Source organism: Heterodontus francisci, chromosome 1 (genome assembly GCF_036365525.1).
Source record: "Heterodontus francisci isolate sHetFra1 chromosome 1, sHetFra1.hap1, whole genome shotgun sequence".
Taxonomy (NCBI): Eukaryota; Metazoa; Chordata; class Chondrichthyes; order Heterodontiformes; family Heterodontidae; genus Heterodontus; species Heterodontus francisci.
In genome coordinates, this window is record NC_090371.1 from 49,472,437 (window position 1) to 49,493,018 (window position 20,582).

The 20,582-nt window shown below is 43.6% G+C and overlaps 1 protein-coding gene across 2 annotated transcripts in view; it reads right to left on the reverse strand.

Moving 5' to 3' along the window:
• Positions 1-20,582, reverse strand: part of dym (dymeclin) — a 712,143-nt gene that overhangs the window by 594,763 nt on the left and 96,798 nt on the right. For both annotated transcript variants that reach the window (XM_068030338.1, XM_068030330.1), the window contains exon 2: positions 12,616-12,812. In XM_068030338.1, the coding sequence (XP_067886439.1) occupies positions 12,616-12,755 (140 nt within the window). In that variant the 5' untranslated portion in view covers positions 12,756-12,812. The remainder of the gene's footprint in view (positions 1-12,615; positions 12,813-20,582) is intronic.

Consider the following 20,582-nt stretch of genomic DNA (forward strand, 5'->3'; position numbering starts at 1 on the left):
AAACACGTACCTAACAAAAATCTATCAACCCCAGTCTTGAAAATTTCAACTGGTCCAGCCTTTTGGGGAAGAGAAATTCAGATTTTCACTTGCCTTTGTGGTTAAAAAAAATGCTTCCTGATTTCACTCCTAATTGGCCTAGCTCTAACCTTCTTATGTCCTCTTGTTCTGGATTCTCCCAACAGAGGAAATAATTCCTCTCTATCAAATAAATAGGTGGTTGATGGTCGACACAGACTCGGTGGGCCGAAGGGCCTGTTTCAGTGCTGTATCTCTAAACTAAACTAAAATCCCTTTAGCATTTTAAACACCTGGATTGGAAAACCCCTCAAACTTTTATACTCAAGAAATACAAATCAAGTTTATGCAACCTGTATATGCATTCATCAATATTGGCGACCACGCTCTGGAAGTGGTTCAAGAGTTCACCTACCTAGGCTCAACTATCACCAGTAACCTGTCTCTAGATGCAGAAATCAACAAGCGCATGGGAAAGGCTTCCACTGCTATGTCCAGACTGGCCAAGAGAGTGTGGGAAAATGGCGCACTGACACGGAACACAAAAGTCCGAGTGTATCAGGCCTGTGTCCTCAGTACCTTGCTCTACGGCAGCGAGGCCTGGACAACGTATGCCAGCCAAGAGCGACGTCTCAATTCATTCCATCTTCGCTGCCTTCGGAGAATACTTGGCATCAGGTGGCAGGACTATATCTCCAACACAGAAGTCCTTGAAGCGGCCAACACCCCCAGCTTATACACACTACTGAGTCAGCGGCGCTTGAGATGGCTTGGCCATGTGAGCCGCATGGAAGATGGCAGGATCCCCAAAGACACATTGTACAGCGAGCTCGCCACTGGTATCAGACCCACCGGCCGTCCATGTCTCCGCTATAAAGACGTCTGCAAACGCGACATGAAATCGTGTGACATTGATCACAAGTCGCGGGAGTCAGTTGCCAGCATTCGCCAGAGCTGGCGGGCAGCCATAAAGACAGGGCTAAATTGTGGCGAGTCGAAGAGACTTAGTAGTTGGCAGGAAAAAAGACAGAGGCGCAAGGGGAGAGCCAACTGTGCAACAGCCCCGACAAACAAATTTCTCTGCAGCACCTGTGGAAGAGACTGTCACTCCAGAATTGGCCTTTATAGCCACTCCAGGCGCTGCTTCACAAACCACTGACCACCTCCAGGCGCGTATCCATTGTCTCTCGAGATAAGGAGGCCCAAAAGAACTCCTTAATGCCCCAGTATAATTCTGGTGAATCTGTACTGTGCCACCTCCAAAGCCTTTCCTGAGGTGTGGTACCCAACAGTGAACACAATACTCCAGAAGCCTCTCAACCAAGGCTCCAATACAACTGAAGCATCACTTTCTCACTTTTGAATTACAATACCTTTAGAGAAAGGCAAATATTCCATTAACCTTTTTGATTGCTTTTTGTACCTCTGCATAAACTTTTAGTGACTTGTGTATATTGACACTAAATTAATTTGCTCTTCCACAGCTCCAAATCTCTATTCCCTTAATAAAATATTCTGATTTACTTTTTGTGGATACATACTTCCTCACGTTGAACTCCATCTGCCATATTTGTGTCCACCCGCTTGCCATGACCCACCATCTTTATCTAGTTTCTCTCCCATCTTCCCTCATGTCCTATCAAAGCTCAATTTGTCCATGAGATCCATCTCCTGCTCACTCGACCCAATTCCCATGAAACAGCCAATTTCCCTTTCTGGCCCTCATGTTGGCCAACATTGTAAACAGCTCCTTTCCTCAGGTACTGTCACTCTCCCTTTCAAATCTGCTGTTATCAGCCCCTTCTTTAAAAAAAAATCCTCCTGCCATCCTTGAAAATAATCACGGCATCACCAACCTCCCTGTCGTCTCCAAAGTTAATAAACATTACCGCCTCCCAAATCCATGCCCATCCTTCCTGCTACTCAGTGTCTGAGCCTCTGAAATTAGGTTTCTGCCACTGCCACACCACTAAAACAGTCCTAACTAAAATCACAAATGAAATCCTCTTCATCCTGACTGAATTCTATGCAGCCTTCAACATGGTCAGCCACGCCATCCTGCTCCATTGTGGGGCTGTCCCTACCTGGTTCCAATCTCACCGATCTAGTTGTAGCCATAGAAGCTCCTACAATGGCTTTTCTTCCCGCCCAACACCATTATCATTGGAGTTTACCAAGGAACTTGGCGACCTGATATTTCTCATATTAAATGATTAGTAGTATGTCAAATATGATCTGATTTCCTTTATATTTGACAGGTACCTTGATGTTAATACTTGATCACATGCAATTTAAAAGTCTACCAGAAAGTAAAGAGTGATTCAAAAAAAAAATTAAAAAGTAAAGTTCAGAATTAAGATCCTCAGATTTTAAGTTACAGCCCAAAAGGAACACACTGCGCCCTTGGTGATATTTGAAAAAATGATGTCAGCGTACATGCAAATTTTGACAATACCAATTCTACCTCACCACCTCCTCTCTCAATCCCACAACTGAGTCTGTGTTGTCAGACTGCTTGTCCGGCATCCAGTCCTGATTGGGCCAAAATTTCTTCCAATTAAACACTGGGCAGGTCACAATCATTGTCTTCAACACCGCTACATACATTATTCACTCACCGCCAAATCTCTCTCTCTTTCTGGCTACTGGCTCAAGCCGTTAATAACTATTTGACCAAGAGCCATGCTCCAAATCTCATCCTCTCCATCACAAAGTCTATTCCCACCTCTGTTAATATCACCCCTCTCCACCTCTACCTCATCCCATTGCTGCTGAAACCCTTATCCATGCTTTTGTTACCTCCATACTCAACTACCTCAACGCTCCCCTAGCAGTTCTCCCATCTTCTATAAACTTGGGATCATCCAAATCTCTGTGCCCACCATCCTAATCCACTCCAAGTCCCAGGCAGCCATCACCCCTGTGCTTACTGACCTATACTCCCCACACTCTGGAACACACTCCCTTAACCTCGCCACCTCTCTACCCCCCCCCCCCCCCCTTTAAGATCCGCCCTTCTAATCTACCACTTAAATTACCCGTCTTAATATCTTGTTCTTTAGCTCAATGTCAATTTTTGCCTGCTCATACTCCTGTAAAGTGTTTAGGACTTTCTCTTTTGCTGAAGGCATATAAAAAATAAGTTGTTATTGCTGCACCAGACAAAGCTGCATGTTAACTTTTTGTTCCAATTTTAATTTTCCTGCCTTGTGCAAACAATAGAAACCAGAAAAACAAAATTTCATTCTCAGCACGGAATCACTGAATCTTACAGCACAGAATGGGGGCCAGTTGTTCCAGCATGCTTATGCTGGCTCTTAGAACCCAACTTTTTCCCCATAATCATGCAAATCAGTCCTCTTCAAATACATATCCAATGCCTTGACGTTCCTATGGACTACAACCATTATTTAACTAAATAACACCTTTAATATATAAAAATGTCTTGCAGTCATATAGCAGCATTCACAACCACAGTACAACCCAAAGAGCTTTACAGCCAATGAAGTAATTCTGAAGTTCAGTCACTGTTATTAATGTAGCAAAGCAGCCAGGTGTATTTCACAGGAATAAAAACAAACATTACTACAATGGACTGCAATGAAACACATTTTCCTTTTGTATAATTTCTGCCAAAAATTCAAGAAGCAAAGTAGAGATTCATTTCTACCAAGTTAAAAGGTCATGATAAGGAAAAAACTAGAATTCAAGATGTCAACAATCTAATCATTTTTCCATTTCCTCACTATTTCTGAAGTTGAATTCTGTGGAATTACATCACATCACTCACAGACAAACCAAAATTATCTTTCTCTATCTGACTTCTGATAAGCGGATCATTAACTACAGCACAGCAAACAATTACATTTGTTTTGGGCTAGGTCAAAGGCTCTCCGCCCATTGGAGTCTTGCTGTACAACTGCTGATAAATTATGGCTGGTGTTAAAGAGTCAGGGCTGAAAGCACAATGGAAAATCTGTTTTTTAAAAAACTAAGCTCAGGTTTCTAGTCAAAGTGTGGGAAAAATTCGCAGCATTCATGTTGTTCTGTGAATGTTATGATAGGAATGACTATGCCCTAGACACAAACTTTGCAGCACCCATGTCTTAGGCCAGCTTCCAATGTAACGCCAGGAAAGCCTAGACCTGATTTTTAAGCTTTATGAAGTGCAGCAACAGATTCAATATCAATGATCTTGTTCTTCTCTGCAACCCTCTTCCTCCCTATCCATAAAATACAAGTTTCTGGGATATTGTGGTGCAGAAAATGGCTGCCTCCATAATAAGAACACTTCAAAATACATTAGCTGTGAAGCACTTTAAGATATCGTGAGGATGGGAAAGGCACCTTATAAATGCAAGTTCTTTGCTTCTTTCTATACTCCTGAATGGTAGAGAACAACACAAAACAGTCAAAGGGCATTCAGCAGCCTACAAAATAACTAAAGCTCAAGATTTAGTTTGGGAAAGAGGCACAAAAGACAAGAATTCAGTTTCAATCACTGTATAAGGAGTCATATAAATGAAGCTCCTTTAATTGTGGAGCTAAGAAACAAATGTACTGAATGGGATCCCTCGTTTAACTCCAGCTTGTTGGTCCACAATATGCTTGGTGTAAATTAGGTAGCTACCAGTTTTTAAAAAGGCTGCATTTGCTGACAACACAACCACTAGGTGGCGCAGTACTGGCACATGCGCAAATGCAGTCTCATCCACTGAAACGCAACTGTCTGTGAAGTCTCAAGCAGCGACGAGCAATAAAGATGTCACAAAAAGCAAATGCAGCCTTAAACCCAAATCCCCACAGTGACCGCGATCACCACCTCCCTCCCAACCCCAACAGTACATGTGCTAGTACAGAACCAAATAATCTTATTGTAAGGCATCTTTCAATTCGCTCTTTGTATGATGCTTATTATTCCAACATGTTGGTTTTGGAAATAGATGCATGTGGCTTATCCTCTCGCACAATTACAGCAGTGCAAATGGATTCTGGGCTATAATTCAGATAGAAGCCATTGTGCTTTTCTTCGTCACTCCCTCCTGCACCTGTCTGCTTGCCACTTCTCCCCCCTCAGCACACGCTCCCCGCCTTTTCGCTGCCTTCCCTCAGCCGCTCACACCCGCCCTCGCCGCTTCTCCATCTTGGCCGCTCACTCCAGGCCTCGCCACCTCCCTCTTCTTGGCCACTGGCTCCTGCGACGCCCCGTCACCGCCGCTTCTTTGGGTGGCACAGCAGCAGGGGGGGGGGGGGGGTGTGAGTGGCTGTGGGGGGGAAGTGGCGAGGCCTGCAGCAAGCAGCCAGGGAAGGCAGCAGGGATCAAGTGGCTCTGCTCCAGCATGCAAAGACGTTTTAGAGCACATGAGCGAATTTTTCCTGGTAAGCCATAGGCTGCGCATGCGCAGCATCATACTGGCAGGTAGAAACCGTTCCGTGCATGTGCGCACTGATGACGTCGGCACTTGGCTGCGTTGTCAGGAGTCAATTTGTTTAAAAAACTAACTTCAGGGTGGAATTCTAAAGTACAAGTCTGCTACATAATACATGATACACACATGCAAGTGACAAAGTCAACAAGGCAGCAGCCAATTAAGGAGTTCAGATAAAACATCCATATTAAATTACAGCCTTGAACTCACTTCATGTATACATACCGTGTGTAGAACTAGGAGTTAGCATTTACTTGTAAAAGTTTCAAGATTTCTTGCCAATTTCCACAAAGCTACAGATACTCTGTGCAGTCACAGAAGGGTTTTGTATTCTTTTGTGATTTTGCTGAAGGTCTATTGGAAATGTTATCTGAAGTGGGCTTTTGAGATTTTCCATACACAGTAGTAAATTCCCCTATAAGCAGCTGTAAATGTCACCAAAACTAAATTTGCAATAATGATGCTTTGGTAGTCAGTTTTAAAATTACCACACACGAACAGAGAGCACCAACAGATTTTTGTCAGCCTAAAAGGCAAAATCATGGACCGCTTACTGAGCAGTATCTGAAAATATGGATACAACTCTCAATGCCCCTGACCAAAGGTTGGGGCGGGCAGGGAAGCAAAATCAATACTTTTCCCCTAATCACTATCCAGTGACCCCAATTGGAAGGTTGCAGTTGTAGATGTCAGGTGAGGACAAGATCATGCCCAGCCAGCCTCAATGGCCTACATCGTTGAACGGCCTGCACAGACAAATAAGCTACCAACATTCATGGAACCACATCCCAGTGCAAATTAGAGCCCTGGGAGAAGGTGAAGGAATTTGAAAAAATACATACATCACCTAAATTCACTCTCCCAGCTTACAATCTGATCTGAATCACAAGATTACATTACTGTTTCAGAGGTGATTCTGTTATCTGTTCTTTACATAACGCACGCACACATCCAACAACAGTATTGTTTTTCTCATTTATTGAATATTGGTACGTAATTATTTTGAGACCCTATGAGTAGTGCCTAAATAGTCAGAGTAAATCCATATCAGAGTTGAAAAAAATTACAAGACCATCAGTGCCCTCTTCTGGCTGTCTGTAAGATGAACTACTACATACAACAAGCCTCAATCTCATCAAATTTATCAAGCTACAAAACTTTCAAATGATCATATTGCTGGGCATTGGGACACAGTCTGGGGGAAGGAGCACCTGCACAAGATGGATGGGCTGCACCTGAACAAAGATAGAACCAATGTTCTTGCTGACAGGTTAACTAGCACTGTTGAGGAGGATGTTGACTAATTTGGCAGAAGGAGGGGAATCAGAAAATAACAGAGAGAAGCAGAAATGAGATCAGAGGACAGAGAGATACAAACGGCAACAAAATCAGAAATATCCCAAAAAACTGCACAGGGAAAAGATTATGGGAAACAGCAAGTGACAAAGGAAGTATTAAATTGTATATACATCAGTGTCCATAGTGTAACTAATAAGGCTGGCGAGCTACATGCAAAAATTGCTACATGGGATTATGACGTGGTTGCATTAACAGAGACATGGCTCAAACAAGGCCAGAAATGGGTTCTTAACATTCCATTTAGGAATTATTCTTTTCTTTCGGGCCTCCTTATCTCGAGAGACAATGGATACGAGCCTGGAGGTGGTCAGTGGTTTGTGAAGCAGCGCCTGGAGTGGCTATAAAGGCCAATTCTAGAGTGACAGGCTCTTCCACAGGTGCTGCAGAGAAATTTGTTTGTCGGGGCTGTTGCACAGTTGGCTCTCCCCTTGCGCCTCTGTCTTTTTTCCTGCCAACTACTAAGTCTCTTCGACTCGCCACATTTTAGCCCTGTCTTTATGGCTGCCCGCCAGCTCTGGCGAACGCTGGCAATTGACTCTTAGGAATTATAGAGAAAGAAAAAGAGGAGAGGGTGAGTATTGATTAAAGATTATGCTATAATTCTAAATAGAAAGGATTTATTAGTTCTAGGACTGAATCTATTTGGCTTGAGTTGAGGAACAGCTGTTACATTGTTGGGAGTTTGTTTTTTAAATTGAGCTGCAAACAGTGAGGAGGAGATAGATGAGCAAATTTGTCAGCAAATTTCAAAGGCAGGTAGCAAAAATACAGTAGTAATACTTCTTTTCTTTCTTCTTTTGGGCCTCCTTATCTCGAGAGACAATGGATACGCGCCTGGAGGTGGTCAGTGGTTTGTGAAGCAGCGCCTGGAGTGGCTATAGAGGCCAATTCTGGAGTGACAGGCTCTTCCACAGGTGCTGCAGAGAAATTTGTTTGTTGGGGCTGTTGCACAGTTGGCTCTCCCCTTGCGCCTCTGTCTTTTTTCCTGCCAACTACTAAGTCTCTTCAACTCGCCACAATTTAGCCCTGTCTTTATGGCTGCCCGCCAGCTCTGGCGAATGCTGGCAACTGACTCCCACGACTTGTGATCAATGTCACACGATTTCATGTCGCGTTTGCAGACGTCTTTATAACGGAGACATGGACGGCCGGTGGGTCTGATACCAGTGGCGAGCTCGCTGTACAATGTGTCTTTGGGGATCCTGCCATCTTCCATGCGGCTCTAGTAATACTAGAAGACTTTAATTACCCTAATATAGACTGGGAAAAACATAATGCAAAGGGTAGGGACGGAGAAGAATTTCTGATATGTGCACAGGAGAACCTTCTCAATCAGTATGTCTCTGTCCAACAAGCAAGGTAGCAGTGTTGGATCTGGTTCTGGGAAATCAGGTAGGGCAAATGGATTGTCTTACAGTTAAGAGATCATCTAGCTTACAGTGACCACTGCATAATTTAGTCGAAAGTAATGCTGGGAAGAGACCAGTAAATTTGACGGTAAAAATACTTAACTGAGGAAGAGCTACTTTCAGTGATTTAAGAAGTGACCTAACATAGCTTGATTGGAAAGGTGATTGCAGGATAAAACAGTAACAGAGCAACTGAGGGGATTCGAGGAAGAAGTAATTCAGGTACAAATTAGGCCTATTCTTTTGAAGGGAAAAGGTACAGCATCTTGAGCTATCATGCACTGGACGACAAATGAAAGTTACAAAAAAAACAGAAGAAGCAGACTAACGGTAAACGTCAGGAGCAAGATACAGTCGATAAGGATGATTATGGAAAGTACAGAAGGGAATTGAAAAAGTTAACACAGGAGGCAAAGAGAGATTACAAGAAAAGATGTGCAGGCAAATTAAATTGAATATTAAAACATTCTACTAGCATATAAAAAGTGCAAGCGGAGGTTAGCTAGGGAAAAAGTTGGGTCCATTAAGTATCCAAGGGAAATCTTCATGTAAAGGCAGAGGACATGGCTGACGTGTTAAATGACTTTGCATCTATCTTCACAAAAGGGAGCAGATGATGTGAAGGTTACACCAAAAGAGGAGAGGGAAGTTAGGGACAGGATAATAATAGAAGACACACCATCCTGACTTGGAACTATATCGCCGTTCCTTCACTGTTGCTGGGTCAAAATCCTGGAACTCCCTTCCTAATAGCACTCGAGGTGTACCTACCTCACGTGGACTACAGCAGTTCAAGAAGGCAACTCACCACCACCTTCTCAAGGGCAATTGGGGACGGGCAATAAATGCTGGCCTAGCCAGCGACGCCCACATCCCAGGAACAAATAAAAAAACATGCTAATAAAATGATTACTGTAAGTTGGTAAAGCCACTTGGTCCAGATGGAACACGTCCTAGGTTGCTAAAAGTAGTAAAGGTAGAAACTGCAGAGGCGCTGGTCACAATCGTTCAATTCTCATTGTATACAGCAGTAGAGCTGCAGGACTGGAGGGTTGCTAATTTTATACCATCAAGAAAGGAGAGGGATAATCCAGGAAAGTACAGGCCAGTCGGCCCAACATCTGCGGTGAAGTTATTCGAAACCATTATCATGGACAAAATAAAATTTCATTTGGGAAGGCATGGCATAATCAAGGAGAGTCCACATGGATTTGTTAAAGGTAAATCGTGTCTGACTAACTTGATTACTTTTCATTGTTACCTCATCAAAAAATTCAATCAAGGTAGTGCAGTAGATGTTTGATTATTGGACTTTTGGAGGGCATATTTGAGTTATGTACCTATCATAACCTCTGCATCACCAACTCATTCTTTCACACTAAACCCTGTCACCAGGTTTCTTGGAGGCACCCAAGATCACGTCGTTGGCACCAGCTGGACCTCATCGTCACAAGGCAAGCCTCTCTAAACAGCGTTCAAATCACACGCAGCTGCCACAGTGCGGACTGCGACACTGACCACTCCCTGGTGTGCAGCAAGGTTAGCCTCAAACCAAAGCAGCTGCATTACTCCAAGCAGAAGGGCCGCCCACGCATCAACACTAGCAGAATTTCTCATCCACAGCTGTTACTTAAGTTTCTAAATTCACTTGAAAAAGCCCTCCAGAACACTCCCACAGGGGATGCAGAGACCAAGTGGGCCCACATCAGAGACGCCATCTTTGACTCAGCAATGACCACCTATGGCAAACGTGTGAAGCGGAATGCAGACTGGTTTCAATCTCACATTGAAGAGCTGGAACCTGTCATAGCCGCTAAGCGCATTGCACTGTTGAACTACAAGAAAGCCCCCAGCGATTTAACATCCGTAGCAATTAAAGCAGCCAGAAGCACTGCACAAAGAACAGCCAGGCGCTGCACAAATGACTACTGGCAACACCTATGCAGTCATATTCAGCTGACCTCTGACACCGGAAATATCAGAGGAAGGTATGATGGCATTAAGAGGGCTTTTGGGCCAACCTCAAATCTACATCAGGGGACATAATCACTGACCAACGCAAGCAAATGGACCGCTGGGTGGAACACTACCTAGAACTGTACTCCAGGGAAAATGTTGTCACTGAGACCGCCCTCAATGCAGCCTAGTCTCTGCCAGTCATGGATAAGCTGGATGTACAGCCAACAAAATCGGAACTCGGTGATGCCATTGATTCTCGAGCCAGCGGAAAAGCCCTTGGGAACGACGGCATTACCCCTGACATAATCAAGAGTGCCAAGCCTGCTATACTTTCAGCACTGTACGAACTGCTTTGCCTGTGCTGGGACGAGGGAGCAGTACCACAGGACATGCGCGATGCCAATATCATCACCCTCTATAAGAACAAGGGTGACTGCGGTGACTGCAACAACTACCGTGGAATCTCACTGCTCAGCATAGTGGGGAAAGTCTTCACTTGAGTTGCTTTAAACAGGCTCCAGAAGCTGGCTGAGCGTGTCTACCCTGAGGCACAGTGTGGCTTTCGAGCAGAGAGATCCACCATTGACATGCTGTTCTCCCTTCGACAGCTACAGCAGAAATGTCATAAACAACAGATGCCCCTCTACGTTGCTTTCATTGATCTCACCAAAGTCTTTGACCTTGTCAGCAGACGTGGTCTCTTCAGACTACTAGAAAAGATTGGATGCCCACCAAAGCTACTAAGTATCATCACCTCATTCCATGACAATATGAAAGGCACAATTCAGCATAGCGGCGCCTCATAGCGACCCCTTTCCTATCCTGAGTGGCGTGAAACAGGGCTGTGTTCTCGCACCTACACTGTTTGGGATCTTCTTCTCCCTGCTGCTCTCTCATGCGTTCAAGTCTTCAGAAGATGGAATTTTCCTCCACACAAGATCAGGTGGCAGGTTGTTCAACCTTGCCCGTCTAAGAGCGAAGACCAAAGTATGGAAAGTCCTCATCAGGGAACTCCTCTTTGCTGACGATGCTGTATTAACATCTCACACTGAAGAGTGTCTGCAGAGACTCATCGACAGGTTTGCAGCTACCTGCAACGAATTTGGTCTAACCATCAGCCTCAAGAAAACGAACATCATGGGACAGGACGTCACAAATGCCCCATCCATAAATATCGGCGACCACACTCTGGAAGTGGTTCAAGAGTTCACCTACCTAGGCTCAACTATCACCAGTAACCTGTCTCTCGATACAGAAATCAACAAGCGTATGGGAAAGGCTTCCACTGCTATGTCCAGACTGGCCAAGAGAGTGTGGGAAAATGGCGCACTGACACAGAACACAAAAGTCCAAGTGTATCAAGCCTGTGTCCTCAGTACCTTGATCTACGGCAGCGAGGCCTGGACAACATACATCAGCCAAGAGCGACGTCTCAATTCATTCCATCTTTGCTGTCTCCGGAAAATCCTTGGCATAAAGTGGCAGGACCGTATCTCCAACACTGAAGTCCTCAAGGCGGCCTGCATCCCCAGCATATACACCCTAGTAAGCCAGCGGCGCCTGAGATGGTTTGGCCATGTGAGCCGCATGGAAGATGGCAGGATCCCCAAGGACACATTGTACAGCGAGCTCGTCACTGGTATCAGACCCACCGGCCGTCCTTGTCTCCGCTTTAAAGATGTCTGCAAACGCGACATGAAGTCCTGCGACATTGATCACAAGTCGTGGGAGTCAGTTGCCAGCGATCACCAGAGCTGGCAGGCAACCATAAAGGCAGGGCTAAAGTGTGGCGAGTCGAAGAGACTTAGCAGTTGGCAGGAAAAAAGACAGAAGCGCAAGGGGAGAGCCAACTGTGTAACAGCCCTGTCAACCAATTTTATCTGCACCTGTGGAAGAGTCTGTCACTCTAGAATTGGCCTTTATAGCCACTCCAGGTGCTGCTTCATAAACCACTGACCACCTCCAGGCGCTTACCCATTGTCTCTCGAGACAAGGAGGCCAAAGAAGAGAAGATTTGTGCAACGCTGAGTGTGCAGCTATTGTGTAGTGTTGTTCTAACTGGCCATTGTGCACTAAATTACTTTTCTTTCACCCAAACCATGGTCAGTGCTCCATTTGATCCAGAATAAAGTACCAGGGCTCTGGCTATGTTCACAGAAAGACAGATCAGAGAGAAAGTTACAAATTCACTTGTTACAAACATGTCACACTGGATCACTATGTTACAGTGGAAACACCAAAACAGTAGCACGACTGAAGACCATAAAGGCAACAATATAGAAGTGAAATTTAATTCGCATGTCAAAAATAGGCAGCATAAGTATTTCACCACATTTAAACAGGCCACTAAAATGTCAGAAAAGGCCTCAGTAGGAACCTTACAGATTTTCTGGTTTATTTGTATTGAGTAATATCCATGTACTGGTCTACAGTTTTCTTACCCATTGGTAGGTGTGGTGATGGAAAATGACAGAAGTTGATTCCAGAACGGATCATTCTCGGAGATGGGTTCTGTTCCAGCAAGATGCTGAAGGTAACTGTTATTTTCAAGCTCAGCAATGCTGCTGCTGTTTGCGCCCATCTCCTGCTCGTGCACAGTACCCAGTTCTGCTTATACTGTCATTGCTTTAATTGGAACCTAAATGAAAGAACACCACAGAATGGTTACAGAAAATTCATTACCAATCCATTTACTTCCACTACCCTCCCAAATTAGAAATAAACTATAAGTGCACTAAGGGCAATACTCCTGCTAAGCTGCACAGCAGCCTGAAAGGTACCACACAGGCCTTGTTCTGAGATAAATAACGCTTGTGCACTGCCGTGCAAAAAAATGTAAAGAACACACTGAACAAAGGGTTAAGCACTGCAACTATATTTTAAAGGGAATGTCCACTATGGTCAATTGGAAGTGTAACAGAAATCACACCTGCCAAATGAAAACATAAATTTTGTCATATGGAACACTACTTGAACTAATTGTTTTTTTACTGGACATTGCACAGAACTTGTTTAAAAAGCAACAGAACTGAGCGACTGAAAACATAGTTGCACATTTGCATTCTGAGAGACAGTTGAATAGAGAGACAATGAAAGTGCTCGCAGATTCAATTAACAAGATTGGTCTGGGCAACAGTGATGATCCACAATAATAAAAAATGCTGGAAGTACTCAGCAGGTCTGGCAGCATCTGTGGAGAGAGAAGTCAAGTTAACGTTTCAGGTCAGTGACCCTTCATCAGAACTGGCAAAGGTTAGAAATGTAATAGGTTTTAAGCAAATAAAGCAGGGGATGCGGCAAGAGGTAACAAAAGAGGTGTTGATAGGACAAGGTCACAGAGAATAACTGACCAGAAGGTCATGGAGCAAAGGCAAACAGTATGTTAATGGTGTGGTGAAAATCAAAGCGTTAGTGCATTCTTAGCTAGTTTGCTCCTGGTTTTAGCAGGACATATTGCTCCATTCTCCCAGTTTCTCCATCTCCGACGCATCTGCTCTGATGATGCAACCTTCCACAACCGCGCTTCTGATGTGTCTTCCTTTTTCCTCAACCGAGGATTCCACGCCCACACCCCACTCCCCCAACCCCCACTGTGGTTGACAGGGCCGGCCCTCAACCGTGTCCAGCCCATTTCCCGTACCTCTGCCCTCACCCCTTCCCCTCTCTCCCAGAACCACGACAGGGTTCCCAAGGTCCTCACTTTCCACCCCCTCAGTCTCCATATCCAAAGGATCATCCTCCACTATTTCCGTATGTTAATAGTGTGCTAAAAGACAAAGCGGTAGTGCAGAGGGGGGTGTTGATTGACATAAAAATGAACAGCCCTGGCTAATTGAAGTGATGATCCACATCTTGTCTGTCTAAGAGCCAGGACTCTTACCCCCCCCCCCACCCCCACCCACCCCCCAAACCAAGTGTCTGGGAGACTGAAGTCCAGCAACCCTCTAAGAAGTTGCTATTTCAAACAGTGATGGTCACATGACTTACCTGCTGGCCAGACTGGGGACTGCTTGAATTGTGCCTGACAGAAAGGTAACAGATTGCAATTTGAAGACCAAACAGAAGGAAGCTCTCTCTCCCTGTCTCCCTCTCTCTAGCAAAGTTCCAGGGACCCACAGTAGCAGCTTCAGCCTCAAGACAGAGCACTTCATTAGCCTTCTGGTACCAGAGAAGCAAGTTGGAAATTGTGCACTGGGCCGCAGTGAGAACTCCAAGATTTCAGCTTTTAATCAAGGACATTTCCACCCCGTAACTGAATTTCTTTTATTACGAATTCTACTTCAACTTCCCCCCCCACCCAATTTTTTCCTCTCCTCTGTATCTGCTTGCGTGTGTTTCTCTCATATGCATGCTAGCGTGATTGCATCGCGTACTTTAGTAATTTTAACTGAGTTAGAGTGATAAGGCTAATAAACTTGCATCTTTCTTGTTTAAACCTAAGAAAACCCGTCTGATTGGTTCATTTGCAATTACAGTTAGAGTGAGGTGAGCAAGGGCTCACTGAGGGGGTAAGTTAAAATCACTGTTTTAAAAGATAAACCCTGTTACGGCCAAACCAGGAAAGGGGCAAGAGGGGAGCCTGAGACCCCTTCCTCACCCAGTTGTAACAGAACCAATCAGTACCACACACATTAATTGGATTTAGCACTGTACCTTTGTTTATCAGCAGAATTTCTCCATTTAGTGATTAGACAACAGTTTTTCATCGATTCTTACAGCACAAGAGGCCGCCATTCGGCTATCCAATTAATCCCATTGCTCCGATTTCCCACAGCCCTTTTGTTTTCAAGTATATATCCAATTCCCTTCTGAAAGTTACACTTGAATCTACTTCCACCATTGCCTGTTAGGCAGTGCATTCCAGATCAGAACTTCCTGCATAAAAGAAAATTATCTCCCAAAAAGTTCTTGTGCCAACTATCTGAAATATATGTCTTCTGGGTAACAGCCTACCTGCCAGTGAAAACAATTTCTCTTTGTTTACTCTATCAGCCACCCCCCCCACCCCCACAAAAAAAACTTAGTATGCCTCTATTAAATTGTCCCTTAACTTTCTCTGCACCAAGGAGAACAATCCCAGCTCCTTTAAGTTTCTCTACATAACTGAACTCCCTCATCACATACTATTCCAATAAATCTCCACGACAACTTCTCCAATACTTTGGCATCCTTCCGAAAGTGTGGTGCCAAGAATTGCTGAGGCCTAACCACTGATTTATAAAGATTTAGCATAACTTTCTTGCTTTTAATTTGTAAAGCCAGGAATCCCATATGCTTTTGTAACAGCTTTATCAACTTGCCCTGCCACTTTCAAAGATTTATGTGTGTGAACCCACAGGTGTCTCTGCAGCTGCTTTAAAATTGTAAGATTTAGTTTACATTGCCTATTCATCTTCCTCGTAGAATGCTTGATTTTTGAATTCCATAATTAAACCTTTACTCATAACTTGAAAACAAACAGTAAATAGGCGCTCTAATAATGATCGCTAGGATTCTGAAATTAGCCATCCATTCAGCCTCACTTTCAATTTTTCGAACGTTATGTTGGATTGAGACTCAAAGGAGATGACGTTCGGCAGTACCTGTGCTGCATTTGTAATTAAACAGTGTATATTTGAGAGACATCTAATAGTGAACTATCTTAATTTGATTAACATATTAGCAAGCACAGTACACCTTTGATACTTTTAATGGTTTCTAATTAGAATTCTAACAATCTATTGTACATACCCAACATTGCCTTTACTTTCAAGCATGTGGGTATGTACTTTGCACATAAACTTTGTATATAAGAGTTACATATGAAGAACATAGCAAAATGACAACCTTAAGTAATAAATAACAGTAGCACAAAGATAAATTAATACAAAAGAATGTTCAAAATTTTGTAGATAATTCAACAGTTAGAACTTGCATTTTACACCACTTTTCACAACCTCAGGCGGGCCCAAAGCACAACTTTTTAAGTGTAGTCACTTACAACATAGAGAACCATGACAGTCAAATTTCACAAGATCCCACAGCCAGTAATGAGATAATAACCAGATAATCTGCTTTAGTGATACTGTTTGAGGGACAAATTTTAGCCAGGACACTGGGCGAACACTATTCTTCATCGAATAGTTCTACAGAATCTTTTACATCCACCTGAGTGGGCAGACAGTGTCTTGGTTTAACGTCTCATCCTAAAATTGACACCTTAAATAGTGCAACACTCCTTCAGTACTACACTAGATTATATGCTCAATCCTCTGGAGTGAGGCTTGAATACACAACCTTCTCGAGGTAAGATCGCTACCACCTGGCAAAGGCTGCCACTGAAGGGCAGCGTTCAACTTTTGTTCCACTGCAATCTTTGAGAAATAACCACTGTCAAGTAGTTTTTGAAAAAATCCAGTCCCAGAAAAATTAAATGTAACATAGTCATAACAGCACAGAAGGGGACCAATCGGCCCATTGAGTCCATGTTGGCTCTCAGTAGAACAATGCAATCTGTCCCATTTCCCCCTCTATCCCTGTAGCCCTGCAAGTTTATTTTCCTCAAGGGTCCATCCAGTTTCCTTTTGAAATCATTGACCATCTCTGCTTCTACCACCCTCGTAGGCAGCGAGTTCCAGGTCATTACTACTCACTACATAAAAATATTCTTCCTCACACCTCCCCCCCCCCCCCCCCCCCTCTCCCTCTGCATCTCTTGCTCAAAACCTATATTTGTGCCCCCTAGTCCTTGTACTATCAGTTAATGGAAACAGCTTTTCTTTGTCTACCTTAACTAAACCGATCATAATCTTGTACATGTCTATCAAATCTCCCCTCAATCTCTTCTGCTAGAAGGAGAAAAACTCCAGCTTCTCCAACCTAACCTTGTAGCTAAAATCCCTCATTCCTGGAACCATTCTGGTAAATCTCCTCTACAACCTCTCAAGAACCCTCCTCACATCCTTCCTAAAGTATGATGACCAGAACTGAATGCAATACTCTAGTTGTAACCTAACCAAAGCTTTATAAAGATTCAGCATAATTCCCCTTCTTTTGTACTTAATATCTCTATTTACAAAGCCCAATATCCCATATGCTTTGCCATCTACTCTCCCAATATGTCCTGCCACCTTCAAAGACTATACACATGAACACTGTCCCTTATACACTTATTAGAACTGTGCCATATAGTCTATATTGCCTCTCCCTTCTGCCAATATGCATCACTTCACACTTTAAAAAAAAAATTTATTTAGAGATACAGCACTGAAACAGACCCTTCGGTCCACTGAGTCTGTGCCGACCAACAACCACCCATTTATACTAACCCTACAGTAATCCCATATTCCCTATCACCTCCCTACACTAGGGGCAATTTACAACGGCCAATTTTACCTATCACCTGCAAGTCTTCTCTGTATTAAATTCCATCTGCCATTTTCTGCCCATTCTGCTCGCCTATCTATGGTCTGTTGCAGTCAACTGATGATATCCTCACTAGCTGCCACACCTCCAAGTTTGGTAGCTGACAATCTTCAAGTGTAGTTTTTTATCTGAAAAGCGTTGTAGTGCAATGAATGTAGCAAGGAGGAACTCTCAACTTCCTGTATATCTAACAAATCAAGCTACTACAAGCTGAAACAGTAAAAGAAAATGTTCCTAAAGCTTTCCCAATGCATCAGAAAATTCAAGCTGCAAGAATAGTTAAAGTGCCAACATCAACACATTTCAACAACTCAGCTGTCATCACACCTTTTTTGTACTGAAAGTGGGAATATCGCAGCTAAGATGATTATACATTTTTCATTGTCCCGAGTGAGGCTGACCCAATTCCGTACCTTAAGCACAAGTCCCTCCCCTCCTCCAATCTATTTTTGGGTCATTATAGCCAGCCACATACTGCAACAATGTGTATTTTTATAGCACCTTTAATGTGGTCAAATGTCCCAAGAAACTTCATAGGAGTGATTGTCAAATAAATTTGACATGAGCTGCACAAGGGAGATATTCGGACAGGTCAAAAAGGTAAGTTTTAAGGGGCATCTTAAAGGAGAGGGGGATAGGAAGGTTCAGGGGAATTTTTTTTTTATTTGTTAGTGGGAATTGGGCATCGCTGGCTAGGCCAGCATTTGTTGCCCATCCCTGAATACCCTTGAATTGAGTGGCTTGCTTGGCCATTTCCAAGGACATTTTATGAGTCAACCACATTGCTGTGGGTCTGGAGTCACATGACAGCAGATTTCTTTCCCTAAAGGGCATTAGTGGGTTTTTATGACCATCAACAATGGTTTCATTGCCACCATTAGACTAGGTTTTTAATTCCCAGATTAAGTGAATTCAAATTTCACCATCTGCCGTGGTGGGATTCTAATTCATGTCCACAGAGCAGTCACCTGGGCTTCTGGGTTACTAGTGCACTGACATTACCACTACACCACAGCCTCCCCCAATTCCAGAGCTTGGGGCCTAGGCAACTGAAGGCACAGCCAATGGAGGGACTAAACAAATTGGAGATGCACGAGGCCCGAATTGGAGGAGTGCAGGAACATAGGAGCAGGAGTCAGCTATTCAGCCCGTCGAGCCTGCTCTGCCATTCAATTAGACCATGACTGATCATCTACCGCCATGCCACTTTCTCGCATTATCCCCATATGCCTTGATGTCATTAGTATCTATATATCTATCGATTTCTGTCTTGAACATGCTCAATGATTGAGCTTCCACCGCCCTCTGGGGTAGAGAATTCCAAAGATTCGCCATCCTCTGAGTGAAGAAATTCCTCCTCATCTTAGTCTTAAATGGCCTCTCCTTTATTCTGAGGCTATGTCCCCTAGTTCTAGACTCACCAGCCAGGGGAAACATCCTACCTACATCCACCCTGTCGCGCCCTGTAAGTATTTAGTAAGTTTCAATGAGGTCACCTCTCATTCTTCGAAACTCTAGAGAATGCAGGCCCAGTTTCCGCAATCTCTCCTCATAAGACAATCCCGCCACCCCAGGGATTAGTCTGGTGAATCTCATATTTTTGCAGGCCTGGAGGAGATTACAGAAATAGGGAGGAGTGAGACCATGAAGGGATTTGAAAACTAAGAGAATTTTTAAAAAGGTATTGTCAGACCTAAAGCCAATGTAGGTCAGCGACCACAGGAAGTAATGGGTGAAAGTGGCATGTCCTCAGGTTACTCAAAACAAGATAGCAGCCAAAAGCTTTTTCAAAAATATTCTGACCAATTTCAAGACTTCCCTTTTTCTTCCTTGCTAATCTTATTTGGCAAATGTTTGATGACTGCTGCCTTTTTAATTTGCAGTTTTCTCACCAGCTTGCTACTTTTTCATGAGTTAAGAATTGTTGAGTTTTAGTAACATAATATTTGACATAGTGACAGCACAGAAAAGCCATTTGGCACATGCTGATGCTTAAACTCCAAACAAGCCTCTTCCCACCCTAATTACCTCTTCCCATCTTGCCCTTTAGATCCCTCTATTACTTTCTTCATCATGTAAACATCAAACCTCCCTTTAAATGCTATCTGCTCCAAACACTTCATTCTGCAGAAAATTTCACATTTTCACCACTCTGTGTAAAAAAATTCCTTTTAAATCCTTTATTTCAGCCATTAATGGTTATCTTATATTTACACCTCCTGTTCTGAGTTCAGGAGTGCAAACAACTTTTCCATATCCACCCTATCAAATCCTTTCATATTTTAAAAAAGACCTCTAGCAGGCCAACTTTGTCTTCTCTTTTCCAGAGAAAAGGACCCCAGCCTGCTCAATCTTTCTTTATAATTGCATCCTTGTAAACTCATTCAGCACTTTCTCCAGTGCTTCAGGAATCCTCCGGGTAGTATAGAGAGCAATACTGCACACAATATTCCAAATGTGATCTAACCAAGGTTCCATAACATTACCTCCCTGCTTATATATTCTATTCCTCGAGGAATGAAACTAATACTTTATGGCATTTTTTTGTTAAATTTTGAGGACTTGTGTTTTATTTGGGAAAACTGAAAAGGATTCCATGGATTTTTTTTCACTGGGGTTATTGAAAGGACTGAGAGGTCTTTGTTTGCGGCTACAAAGTATTCTGGGGGGTGAGGGTGTACAACCGGAGGTTGTGGTCCACATTGGTACCAATGACATAGGTAGAAAGAGGGATGAGGTCCTGCAAAAAGAATTTAGGGAGCTAGGCAGCAGATTAAAAAGTAGGACCTCAAAGGTTGTAACCTCTGGGTTTCTTCCGGTGCCATGGGCTAGTGAGTATATGAATAGGAGGTTAGAGCAGATGAATGCATGGTTGGGGAGATGGTGCAGGAGGGAGGGCTTTAGATTCTTGGATCACTGTGTCTGTTCTGGCGAAGGTGGGATCTGTATAAGATGGACAGGTTGCACCTGAACCAGAACGGGACCAGCATCCTTGCTGGGAGGT